Source organism: Dipodomys ordii, unplaced genomic scaffold (genome assembly GCF_000151885.1).
Source record: "Dipodomys ordii isolate 6190 unplaced genomic scaffold, Dord_2.0 Scaffold184, whole genome shotgun sequence".
Lineage (NCBI taxonomy): Eukaryota > Metazoa > Chordata > Mammalia > Rodentia > Heteromyidae > Dipodomys > Dipodomys ordii.
Window position 1 is genome coordinate 219,039 of NW_012267400.1, and position 12,460 is coordinate 231,498.

General features: G+C 54.7%; 2 protein-coding genes across 2 annotated transcripts in view; one reads left to right on the plus strand and one right to left on the minus strand.

Moving 5' to 3' along the window:
- The window catches only part of Wdr83 (WD repeat domain 83), an 8,429-nt gene extending 1,445 nt beyond the window's left edge, over nucleotides 1–6,984 (plus strand). Inside the window, exons 2-9 of the mRNA XM_013034239.1 lie at nucleotides 47–167; nucleotides 253–358; nucleotides 815–863; nucleotides 943–1,069; nucleotides 4,524–4,591; nucleotides 4,687–4,795; nucleotides 4,874–4,988; nucleotides 6,712–6,984. Of these exons, the coding sequence (XP_012889693.1) occupies nucleotides 47–167; nucleotides 253–358; nucleotides 815–863; nucleotides 943–1,069; nucleotides 4,524–4,591; nucleotides 4,687–4,795; nucleotides 4,874–4,988; nucleotides 6,712–6,861 (845 nt within the window). The 3' untranslated portion in view covers nucleotides 6,862–6,984. The remainder of the gene's footprint in view (nucleotides 1–46; nucleotides 168–252; nucleotides 359–814; nucleotides 864–942; nucleotides 1,070–4,523; nucleotides 4,592–4,686; nucleotides 4,796–4,873; nucleotides 4,989–6,711) is intronic.
- Nucleotides 6,883–11,074, minus strand: Dhps (deoxyhypusine synthase). The gene is made up of 9 exons (XM_013034240.1): nucleotides 10,837–11,074; nucleotides 10,233–10,397; nucleotides 9,827–9,948; nucleotides 9,652–9,748; nucleotides 9,475–9,561; nucleotides 9,137–9,242; nucleotides 8,957–9,060; nucleotides 7,164–7,289; nucleotides 6,883–7,091 (listed from the first exon to the last, which is right to left on the minus strand). Exons 1-9 carry the CDS (start codon nucleotides 11,041–11,043, stop codon nucleotides 6,996–6,998), a joined length of 1,110 nt encoding a protein of 369 aa, XP_012889694.1. The 5' UTR covers nucleotides 11,044–11,074; the 3' UTR covers nucleotides 6,883–6,995.
- Between the last annotated feature and the right edge of the window lie 1,386 nt (nucleotides 11,075–12,460).

Sequence of the window (12,460 nt, forward strand, 5' to 3'; positions counted from 1 at the left end):
CCCCCGAGGCGCGCGGCCCGCTGATCCCCAGCCTGATGTCCCCCAGCGGACGGCCATTACTGCCTGACGTGCGGCAGCGACAAGACCCTGAAGCTGTGGAACCCGCTGCGGGGGACGCTGCTGCGGGCGTACAGCGGTCACGGCTACGAGGTGCTGGACGCAGCCGGGTGAGCTGGGGGCGAGGCCCCGGGACGCGGGCGCCGAGGCTGCGAGCGATCGGAAGTCGGCGTTGACCCCTTTCTTGGTCTCCAGCTCCTTTGACAACAGCCATCTCTGCTCCGGCGGCGGGGACAAGGCGGTGGTGCTGTGGGACGTGGCCTCTGGGCAGGTCGTGCGCAAATTCAGAGGCCACGCGGGGGTAAGCGCCAGCGGGAGGCCTTCTTGAGCGTGGGAGTGGCGGAGGGGTGGTGCCCAGGACATCCACTACAGCGGTCCCCAGATGTCCCTGTCCGCACGGCCGGTCACGGGGAACCTCTCACTTGCGACCCTCTACTCCTTGGACCCCTGTGTTGTTTTATTGGTTTTTCTGCCGGTACTGGAGCTTGAACTCAGGGCCTGGACGCTGTCTCTCAGCTTTTTCACTCAAGGCTAGTGATCTGCCACTTGCGCCACAGCCCCACTTTCGGCATTTTGGTGGTTAATTGGAAATAAGAGTCTCGAGGACTTTCCTGCCAGCACTGGTCTCCTCAAGTCAGCCTCCTGAAGTAATTAGGATTATGATTACAGGCATGAGCCACCTGCGCCTCTGGGGACCCATATTTAGCCTTGTCTTCCAACGCCTACTTCCTATTGAGTAGCAATGTCTGTTTCTCAGAAGGTGAACACGGTGCAGTTTAATGAAGAGGCCACAGTCATCCTGTCGGGTAAGTCTGAGGCCTGGTAGGAGGAAGCAGGAGGCTGTCCAGCACCCCTAACCTGACCACCTTCATGCTGGCCTCCCAGGCTCTATTGATTCCAGTATCCGCTGCTGGGACTGCCGGTCTAGGAGGCCCGAGCCCGTGCAGAAGCTGGACGAAGCCAGGGACGGCGTATCCAGTGTAAAGGTGTCAGACCATGAGGTCCTGGCAGGGTGAGTGGGTGCAGGGCCTCTGTCCACCCCTGGCGACCACTGGAAACCAAATCGCTTCTCGGTGCTTAGAGTCTAAGCACCTGGGCTGGTGGTGGCATACAGAAGGCCCTGAATTTGGATGATGGGAGAGTGTCGTGTGGCTGAGAAAATAGGCGGGCCTAACTAGCAAGCTCCAGACCCTGAGTGCAAGCCAAAAAAAAAGTTTTGGGCCCCATTTTTGGCAGAGAACAGACTTAAAGTCAGGGTTTCCCAAACTGTTCTTGTTTTTGTTTTTTCTTCAATCTTATAAAGCTGATGGATGGGATCCTAGAAGTGCATAGTGTACCTAGAAACCTGGGTTACAGTTAATAAATTAGATAATGAGTACATTTTTTGGGGGGGAGGTGGTCATGGGGGTCTTGAACTCTGGGCCTAGGCGCTGTCCCTGAGCTCTTCAGTTCAAGGCTAGCGCTCTACCACTTGAGCCACAGCGCCACTTCCATTGTTTTTGTGGTTAATTGGAGATAAGTCTTTGGACTTTCCTCCCCAAGCTGGTTTGGACCCACAATCCTCAGACCTCAGCCTCCTGAGTAGCTAGGATCACAGGTATGAGCCACCAGTGCTTGGCATACATTTCTTTTTGGACAAAGTCTCACCCCTTCCCGTACTCTCTCCAAGTTTTTACTTCCAATCACCATTCAGAGGTTGTGTAGTTCATTTTCCACATAGTGTCTGTTGAGTGCCACTGCTGCGTTTGTTCACCCATCGTCCCTTCATTTCTGTGCTTCCCCACATACCCTCCCAAAGACAGATAAACAAAGACAAAAAGAAAAGAAACAACAAAGGAAAAACCCTCATTTCTACTTCCTGGAGTTCATTTTGATAAATATTATGTTTTATATGATCAGATGCACATAGACATTGAGCCTTTGTGTTTCTCTTCTAAGAATATCCTCCTTTTGGGGGCTGGGAAGGTGGCTCAGTGGTAGAGCACTTGCCTTGCATGCATGAGGCCCCAGGTTCAATTCCTCAGCACCATATAAGCAGAAAAAGCCAGAAGTGGCGCTGTGGCTCAAGTGGTAAAGTACTAGCCTTGAGCTGAAGAGCTGAGGGACAGCGCCCAGGCCCAGAGTTCAGGCCCCACAACCGACACAAAAAAAGAAAGAATATCCTCCTTTGGTTCATTTTGCTTTTTTGATCAAGGCTGGCACTCTACCACTTATTACAGGCATGAGCCACCAGTGCCTGGCCCGGAATTTTTATGTATGTTATTTTTTTTAAATAAATGAAAGGAAAGGAAGTGCTTACCATAACTACCTTTTTGTGTAAGAGTTAAGGGAAAAAAGGAAATTCTCTACCAGACAGTTGAAACTGGCTTGCTGGGGGAAATTTGGCCATAGTTCCTCTCCTGATTTTTCGGAAGTTCAGATACCAGTTTCAGTTTTGTAATGTGTAACTTCAATGTGGCCAACTTCCTTTATGTGTATTCAGGTGCTAGGGCTCGGCATTGAGCCTTTGTGTTCCTCTTCTAAGAATATGCTCCTTGCATTCACTTTGCTTTTTTTGATCAAAGCTAGCACTTGCCACTTGAGCCACACCTCCACTTCTAGCTTCTTGCTGGTTAATTGGAGATAAGAGTCTGGAATTTGTCCACCCAGACTGGCTTTGAACTTTGATTCTCAAATCACCAGCACCTTGCTTCATTTTGATTTTTTTTTGTTTGTTTTTTTTTATAATTCTTTTTTATTGTGAAAATACTGTACAGAGGGATTACAATTACATGGGTAAGATAATGAGTACATTTCTTATCAAGCATTGTAGCCTCCTCCTTTGTTTCCCCTTCCCATCCCATCCTCCCCGACCCCCCCACCAAAGTTGTATCATTTTGATGTTTTTTAGCCTAGGCTGTTGGGTCCAGTATAGCCAGCTAAATACAAAGCGATGGCTCTTGTCAGAGTTATTTTACACCTTGCTCCTTGGACTGCACATTTGTCTGCTTTCAGCCTGCAAACCCCAGTGAGAATGCTGCACACTTGAGGAGGCCTTTGTAGATCTCCTAGTGGAAGAAGCTGCCTCTGGCTGTCCAGGAGCTACATCCCAGGCCTGTAACCCCAGAAGGGGGTAAGTTAGCGCAGGATAGTCAGTCCCAAATCATAGGCCACCCCGGTTACAACCAAAAAAAAGAAAGAAATACAGCCGATAAGCTGGGTGCCAGCAGCTCACACTGTCATCCTAGCTACTCAGGAGGCTGAGATTGAGGATCACAGGTCAAAACCAGCCCAGGCAGAAAAGTCCATGAGATTCTTAGCTCCAGTGAGCCACCAAAAAGTCAAAACTGGGACTCAAGTGGTAGAGTGCTAGTCTTGAGCAAAAAAAAACTTAGGGACAGCACCCAGTACCTGTACACACACACACACACAACTTAGGGACAGCACCCAGTACCTGTACGCACACACACACACAACTTAGGGACAGCACCCAGTACCTGTACGCACACACACATACACACGCACACACAAGTTGACCACACTGAAATTCCATATCACCTAACTGAAACCAAGCTGTTATCTAAACTTCCTCAGGAGCGACTCCCCCAGCAGGCCAGTTTCAGTGGGCATGAGAGGGAAGTTCCTTCTAACGCAATCGAAGCAGTGATGATAAGAACCAAGGGAACTGGAGAAGGCACGAGAGAAGCTCTCTTGGGGCACTTTAGAGAGTTGTAGTAGGGTTGGTGGGGTGAGCCCAAGCCCTGTGATGTTGGGAGACTCAAAGCTTGGGGAGGGTGCCACCTAGTGTAAAACTGAGGGAAGAGCAAGCACTCGAGATCAAGACGTGCGTTCGGCTGGGGGGAACGGGACAATTCTCATTAGCAACAAAGAAAACATCTACACACTTGGTACAGATGCAGTGTTTTGTTTGATTTGTTTTTTGGGGGAAGCACTGGGGGTGGATCATGAGGCTTCATTAACACCAAGCAAGCTACACCCCACCCAGCTCTGCTTTTTTTTTTTTTTTTTGCCAGTCCTGGGAAAGGCCCTGAACTCAGGGCCTGGGCGCTGTCCCAAGCTAGCTCTCTACCATTTGAGCCACAGCACCACTTCCAGCTTTTTCTGTGTCTGTGGTACTGAGGAATCAAACCCAGGGCTTCATGCATGCTAGGCAAGCACTCTCCCACTGAGCCCACCTTCCCAGCCCTGGATCAGCTATCTTTGATCTGCAGGTAGATTCACAGGGTGGGCTTTTGTGGCAGTTGATCTGTAGAAGGGGGATGGAGGAGGGCCCTAGGGGCTTGGAAAGGGGGCTGTAGATCCTCGGAGACAGGTAATGTTGCGCCTGAGTCTCGCACCAGAACCTCCAAATCCCAGTCCTACACGGGAAGAGCAGGGCCGGCCCTGCTCACAGGATGCTGGGCTAGAAGAGGAGCAACCCCGTTGCCTGAACTAACCCTGGCCTTCTGGCCCACCGTCTGCCGCAGCTCCGTGGACGGCCGCGTGAGGCGCTATGACCTGAGGATGGGGCAGCTCTTCTCAGACTATGTGGGCAGTGAGTGTGGCCCAGGCTTGGGGAACAGACAGGGGAGATGGTGCAGTGGCCAGGGGCACCCCAGCCTCACCCCCTCTATCCTGTCCTCCCTCCAGGCCCCATCACCTGCACCTGCTTCAGCCGGGACGGGCAGTGCATCCTGGTGTCCAGCCTGGATTCCACCTTGCGGCTTCTGGACAAAGACACCGGGGAGCTGTTGGGCGAGTGAGTCTGCACAGTGCTGGGGTCCTTCCCCTCCCTCAGCCCAGGGTCCTCACCGAGACCTCGTCCCGCCCACCCCAGGTACACGGGCCACAAGAACCAAGAGTACAAGCTGGACTGCTGCCTGAGTGAGCGCGACACACACGTGGTCAGCTGCTCTGAGGATGGGAAGGTGTACTTCTGGGACCTGGTGGAGGTGAGCCTTAACTCCCCCCCCCCCAGCCCCTCTGCCAGCCCTGCCAGCCTGGGTCTGAGGAGAGTGAATAATAGGGTCCAAAAGGAATGACAGAGCCGGAAATGCATTCCAGGCAAAGGGAATAGCATATGCGGAGACACAGAGGCAAGGCACATACACCAGTCACGAGACTTTAGAGCCCAGTGCTGTAGCTCACACCTGTAATCCTAGCTAGTCAGGAGGATGAGACCTGGCAGGATCAGGGTTCAAAGCCAGCCTGGGTAAAAAGGTCCCGAGGCTCTTATCTTCCATTAGTCAACAGAAAGTAGGGCTGCAGGTGTGGTTGGAGCGGTAGAGTGCCAACTAAGCAAGCAAGCTGAACAAGCAAAGCCCTGAGGTAAAGCCCTGGTACCAAACAGGACTTTGCGAAAGTGGCAGCAGCCGGATGAAGGTCAGATAGGGCCACGAAACCAGGCTGAGCCACAAGAAAGAAGAGACCCCTGGGCAAGGGCAGCGGATGGCAGAGAGGTCAGCACGCTTGATTGATCCCCGAGTGTCCTCGGGTGTGGCCGCCAGCCCCGGCCTGCGCTTGGGCTGGGGACAGGCCATCCCCGCTTAGGTTAGTCGCATGGGGATCGGGGGGATTGGAGGCCAGTGGCTGTGTTCTGCCTTTTTTTGTTTGGTTTTTTAATTCATTGTGGGTCTTGACTCAGGGCTGTTCTTCGCATCTCTGTGCTCAAGGCTGGTCCTCTGCCACTTGAGCCACTGCACCACTCCGAGTTTTTAAGTGGTTCATGGGAGATAAGAGTCTCACAGGTACTTTCCTGCTGGAGCTGGCTTTGAATCACAATCCTCCTATCTCAGCCTCCTAAGTAGCTAAGATTACACGCATGAACCACCTTCACCCATCTTTTTCTTGTTGTTTTTTGCCAGTTCTGGGGCTTGAACTCAGGGCCTCGGCACTACCCTTAGGCTAGCACTCTACCACTTAAGCCACAGCACCACTTCCAGCTTTTTCTGTGTGTGTATGTATATGTGGTACTGAGGACTTCGTGCATGCTAGGCAAGCACTCTACCACTAAGCCACCTTCCCGGCCCACACCCATCTTTTTCTTTCTTTTTATTTATTTTTGGTCGGCCGTGGGGCTTGAACTCTGGGCCTGGGCGCTGTCCCTCAGCTCTTCAGCTCAAGGCTAGCGCTCTACCACTTGAGCCACAGCGCCACTTCCAGCTTTTTCTGCTTATGTGGTGCTGAGGAATCAAACCCAGGGCCTCATGCATGCAAGGGGGAAGCACTCTACTGCTGAGCCACCTTCCCAGACCAAAATAGAAATATTTATATGCTCAAAATTTTGCAAGTTGCAGTCCATAGTCATTTGGCCTGTTGCTTCTGTGTCTGTGATATCTATTGTGCTACATTAAACATATGCACTGCTAACAGGGGCTGGTGGCTCAGGCTTGTAATCCCAGCTAGTCAGGAAGCTGAGATCTGAGGATCAAGGCTTGAAGCCAGCTGGGGCAGAAAAGCCCCTGTGAGAATCTCTCATCTCCAACTAACCCCAGAAGTGGCTTTTTATGGCTCCAGTGTTAGAATGCAAGCCTTGTGCAAATGGAGCGGTAAGGACAGTGCCTAGGCCCAGAGGTAGAGGGCGCTGGAGGGGGGTGTCTGGTCTGGTCCATGTTTGAAGGTTGAGAGCTTTGGGGTGGGGTAGCTGGCCACTGCTAACTATTCCTTGATTCCCAGGGTGCCCTGGCGCTGACCCTGCCTGTGGGTCCCGGTGTGGTACAGTCGCTGGCATACCACCCCACAGAGCCCTGCCTGCTAACAGCAATGGGGGGCAGCATCCAGTGCTGGCGGGAAGAGGCCTTTGAAGTGGAGGATGGGGCGGGCTGAGCCCAAGGACCAAGACGGAAGCACCAACAGAGACCATTTATTCCCCAGACAGTGTGGGCCATGGAGTTGGGAGGGGCTTGTGTACAAACTAATAAATAAAGGGGCGTGGCCTTCCTGGCTCCTCCCGGTTCTTCTCAGTCCTCCTTCTTCTCAGGGGCAAAGGCATCTGCTTTCTGGGCGAAGGTCTCAGCCACGAGCAGGGGGAAGACCAGAGAGGCATCAGCATAGACCTGCAGAGAGACAGGGTGAGCGGGGAAGCCAGGGGACCCGGGAAACCCAGGGCCCAGACAGCCAGCTTCTACCTTGACCGGCTGTGCATCCATCCGGATCTTGCCCCAGGACACAGCCTCATCAGGCCGGGCACCCGAATCAGAGCCATCAAACTCCTGGGCCGTGTTGATGTATACTGCGTAGTCAGCCCCGTTCCTCTGGAGGGAGAGAATGGGAGGGGCCGGGCAGGGCAGGCCTGGTCAGCCAGCACTGAGGGGCTGAGGGGCAAGTCCCTCATCAGGAAAGATCTGACGAAGCCTGGAGTCAGGGTCGGCTAGAGGAATAAGAGCCCTGGTGGTTCCCAGAATCCAAAAACACTTCAGACCCAAGATATTGCCAAGATTCCATGGTGGAAAATTCCACAGTGGATCTGTGACCAGTCACAAACCACAAGCAAGCTAGAAACTGCACAAGATCACCTGCAATCTGTGTGCAGGTGCTCACAGGGTTGCATCTGTTTTTTAGGGGGGAGGGAGGGAGTCGGTCATGGGGCTTGAACTCTGGGCCTGAGCGCTGTCCCTCAGCTCAAGGCTAGCACTCTACTGCTTGAGCCACAGCGCCACTTCCGGTTTTCTGGTGGTTTTTTGGAGATAAGAGTCTCGTGGACTTTCCCGCCCTGGCTGGCTTTGAACCGTGATTCTCAGATCTCAGCCTCCTGAGCAGGAATCCAGGCATGAGCCACCAGCGCCCAGCAGTCTGAGATTCTTATCTCCAGTTAACCACCAAAAAGGCACAAGTGGATGGAGCTGTGGCTCAAGTGATAGAGACCCAGTCTTTTTTTTTTTTTGTCGGTCGTGGGGCTTGAACTCTGGGCCTGGGCGCTGTCCCTCAGCTCTTCAGTTCAAGGCGAGCGCTCTACCACTTGAGCTACAGCGCCACTTCCGGTTTTCTAGTGGTTTATTGGAGATAGGAGTCTCACGGTCTCTCCTGCCCAGGCTGGCTTTGAACCGCGATCCTCAGATCTCAGCCTCCTGAGTAGCTAGGATTACAGGCGTGAGCCACCAGCGCCCGGCTAGAGACCCAGTCTTAAGCACACATCAAACCCTAATGGATACCGCACCTCTGTGAACAACCCTCTGCTCTACCTACCTCAGAAAACCTCCAAACCCAACCCCCTCCAGTGCCACCTTTGGTCCTGGTTCATTCATCCCATCACCATCTCTCTGTTCCTTTCATGGCCATCAGAGGGCGCTGGAGGCCCCTTTTACCTCAGCAAAGCAAAGCGCTTCACCCCAGAGAAGCCCTGTAGCAACACCAAGGCACTGGCCAGGCCCCCTGCAGCCGCTTAGCTGCTCACTGCCAGCTTCAGTCACCCAGGGCCTTAGCCAGACACCTTCCCAAAGCCTCTGCTCACACCAGTTTCTTGGAAGCCTATTTCTGCCCCTTACTCATCTGGCTTTTTTTTATTTTGGCCGGGGGAGAGGGAGAAGGGGGAATTGAACTCAGGTCCTGGGCCCTGTCCCTAAACTTGTGCTTGAGGCTCTTGCTCTACCACTTGAGCCACATCTCCACTTGTGGCTTTCTAGCTGTTAATTGAAGATAAAGAGTCTCAAAGACTTTCTTTCTGCCCAGACTGGTTGCAAACTGCTATCCCCAGATCTCAGCCTAGTAAGTAGCTAGGATTATAGGCGTGAGCCACCAGTGCCTGGCTCATCCAATCCACACTACACTCAGGGTCTGTGTTGCCCAGGCTGGCATCAAACTCCTGGGCCCAAGCAATCCTCCTGCCTCAGCCTCCTCAGCTGAGACTACAGGTATGTGTCACAGCTGTGGCCTATGCCTTGGACCCCATGTCTACACAGTGGGCAGGGACCACTCCACTCACCATGAGGTTGGCGTTGGCAATATGGTGCTTGACCACACCTCCACCCAGGATGATCATCCCAGTGCGCTTGGCAAAGATGGCCTGTGTGTTGATGAGCCGCAGGTCTGTGGAGAGAAGGCTGAGCTTGGGCATTGGTCTCAGTGGGTCCTTTCCCCACTCCCCTGGGGCTCCAGCACTCACCCTCCACGATGTCCAGTACCAGGCCTGGGTTCTTGTAGGAGTGGAAGAAGATCATGTCTCCTATTGAGCCATCAGTGAGCGCTGGGCTCAGCACGGGGATGTGGTTCTGAGGGAGGACAGGGAGGGCAGCGACTGCAGCTCCAAGCCTGCAGGGGGTGCCCTGGCTCCCATCCCAGTGGCATCTCTAGGGTTTCACTAGCTGTGGAACTAGGGTGACAACACTTCCTGACTCAAGAGGAGGAAGATGTGAGCAAACTCATACGGAATGCCTAGCAAAAGCAAAGGCTTTTGTTACTTTTCAGATTCTGGGGTTCACTCTGCCCTTGCCCAGCCCTCACCTTCTGGGCCCAATAATACACTGACTCCGGGTTGTTGATTTCCTTGCCTAGACGGGCAATCATCTTCGAAGGCGTCCACTTCACACCCTGGGGGGGGGGGGGGAGTTTTAGTCCACACCTGCCCTGACTCCACTATTCTGGCGCCACTCCCATACACATACAACATGCCAGCGTCACCTCCGTGTTCTGCTCCAGAACCATCTGGTCCAGGATGGGCATCAGCCAGTCTTCAAACTTGCAGTAATTGTCATTGGGCACCAACAAATTCCCAATCCTGGGGGCAGGAGACATGGGAGTCAGTCTGCGGGACCTCCTCAGCCCAGTTCTGCCCAATATCTTTTGTGGCTCTCACCGGTTGATCCCATTCTCCCGGAGTTCCTTTCCCCTGAGGCTGAACTCGCCCAAGTAGGTGGGGGCCAGGCACTTGATGAAATCCTCCTCCACACCCCCGGCCGTGGTCACCAACACATCCACCTGCAGACACAGCAGTGAGGTTGGCCTTCATTGTTGGCAGGACTCCAAACATCAGCCTTCACCTATGACCCTCCGTGTGGAGCCTGCTACAAAGCCAAGCTCAGCTGTGACCCAAGGGGCAGAGCACCGAGCTTGAGGGAAAAAGTCAAGGGACACAATGCCCAGGTCTTGAATTCACGTTCTAGGTCCAGCAAAAAAGAAAAAAAAAAGCCCTATCTCCCCATGTTATGGAGATGACCGATGAGTTTCATTGCTCAATAATTGAGCCACCATGCGATCCTTACCATATTGTGCTGCACCAAGTAACGAATGGTCTCCCGGAGGCCTGAACTGATGAGGTTGGAGGTATAGCCCAAGAAAATGGTGCAGCCGGTGAGCGGGCGGCGGCTCTGAGTCAGGTCTGCGTGCTCATCTTCCTGCTGCGCCAGTGGCTCCAGCTTCTTCTCGATCTGAGTAGAAAGGCCCCAGACCCCATCCCCAGGACCCCAGGTGGGACCCCGAAGCCAGATTCTACTCTTGGTTCTAGCCACTCAAGGACACGGAGACCAAGGCCTGCCCCCGCTGCGGCCCCTACCCCTTTGCTAGTGGCGACCTCAGGGCACACGTGCAATTCGGTTCCCTGTGGGAATCAGAGAGCATCAGTCCTCTTCCCCGTTGGAAGTCCACTGAAAGCGACTGAGCTCCTGACTGAGGCGCTCCGGCTCCCTCCCGGGCTTCGTCCATCTCCCCGCGCTTTGCCCTGGCTGAGAAGCGGCCGCCCGCTTAGACCCCATTCGCCCCCAGCACTGCGCTCCCGCCCCAGGGCCGGCCCCGCCTCCCCTCCACCTTATTGGGCCTCTCGCGGAGGGCACGCCCCCTCACGCAGGAAGTCCCGCCCCCGGGCCGCACCATGGCGTTGACTTGCTGCACGGCGCGCCCGAAGTTGGTCGCCTGGAAGCCGGTGGTGCCGAAGGCCTGCAGGAGCGCGCGGTAGTCCACGCCGCGGCTGAAGTCGTAGCCCCGGACCTGGGCGCGCTCGGGCGGCAAGGCCGAGCTGTGCTTCAGCACGGCGGCCAGCGCCGCGGCGGGCGCCCTCCCTTCCGGGGACGCCTCCATCCGCCCCCCGCTCCCGGCCGGGTCCGCGCGGCCCCGGACGCGCCTCTGCCAGCACCGGAAGAGCTCCTTCCGGAGCCCGCGGCGGGCCGGAAGCCCCCGGTCACGTGACCGGCGCCAGCGTCCGAGGGTGCTGCCATGTCCGCGCGTCTGTTCCGTACCACGGGAGCCCGGAGGAGCCAATCTTCTCCGACTCCGCCTGTGCACGGATTGAGGTCGCCGGCCGGGCGCTGCTCTGCAGGGTCGTGGTTCCTCTTGGTGCCCCGCAGCCCCCACACAGGACACGGCCCCTTCTCCCTTAGCTACCGTGTCCTGAGAGGCCTGCCGCCGCGGCTGGGGTCCAGGGCTCACATCGCCCCCCCCCGTGGTCTCCCCCACTTCCCAAAGACTCTTGGAGCACATGAAGTCTGTCCTACACTCGGGACTGGGCTACGTCCTGAGATTTAGTGGGAAGAATGGGGACCCTGCCATCGGGGAGCGTATCTGATGGAGAGAATAGAACATTACCCACAAAAGGGGCTGGGAAGGTGGCTCAGCGGTAGAGCGCTCGCCTTGCATGCCTGAGGCCCTGGGTTCGATTCCTCAGCACCACATAAGCAGAAAAAGCTGGAAGTGTGGCACCAGTGTGGAACTGTGGCTCAAGTGATAGAGCACTAGCTTTTCAAGCTGAGGGACAGCGCCCAGACCCAGAGTTCAGGCCCCACGACTGACAAAAGTAAAAAGAATTACCAACAAAGTCAAGTGTCCTTGAGGATCTCATCAGGATTATCAATGACAAGAATGGGAATGGGTGGAGGGATTGGTGCATTGGAGGGACAGGTGACTGGAAAGTTTACAAGGAAGGGACATTTGAACCAAGGCAGATGATTGAGAAAGACTCTATACAAAGATCTAGGAAGAGGGGCTGGGAATGTGGCTTAGTGGTAGAATTGTTGCCTAGCATGAATGAAACCCTGGGTTTGATTCCTCAGTACCACATACACAGAAAAAGCTAGAAGCGGTGCTGTGGCTCAAGTGGTAGAGTGCCAGCCTTTTTTGCTCAGGGACAGTGACCAGGCCCTGAGTTCAAGCCCCAGGACTGGCAGAAGAAGAAAAAAACATCTAGAAAGATGTTTTCCCCCACAGGAGACAGAACCACCCGTGCAAAGGCCCCAAGGTGGATATGTACCTCCTTTATTTGGAATCAGAACCTCTTGACATCCTCACCTAGATCTGAGTTGCCTGATAGGGACTGAGGTGGTTCAAGTGGTGGAGCACCTGCCTTAGCAAGCATGAGGCACTGAGCCCAAACCCCAGTACTGAACCTCCAGCTAACCCTGCCCCTCCCAGTACTGAACCTCCAGCTAACCCTGCCCCTTCCAGTACTGAACCTCCAGCTAACCCTGCCCCTTCCAGTACTGAACCTCCAGCTAACCCTGCC

Bases quoted from the DNA above. Each gene is read 5' to 3' on its own strand.
- Dhps (XM_013034240.1), bottom strand. From the start codon at position 11,043: ATGGAGGCGTCCCCGGAAGGGAGGGCGCCCGCCGCGGCGCTGGCCGCC. The intron at 9,949-10,232 runs GTAAGGATCGCA...CTGTGTCTGCAG, and splicing joins ACTTGGTGCAGCACAATATG to GTGGATGTGTTGGTGACCAC. The intron at 9,562-9,651 runs GTGACGCTGGCA...CCCCCCCCCCAG, and splicing joins TTCTGGAGCAGAACACGGAG to GGTGTGAAGTGGACGCCTTC.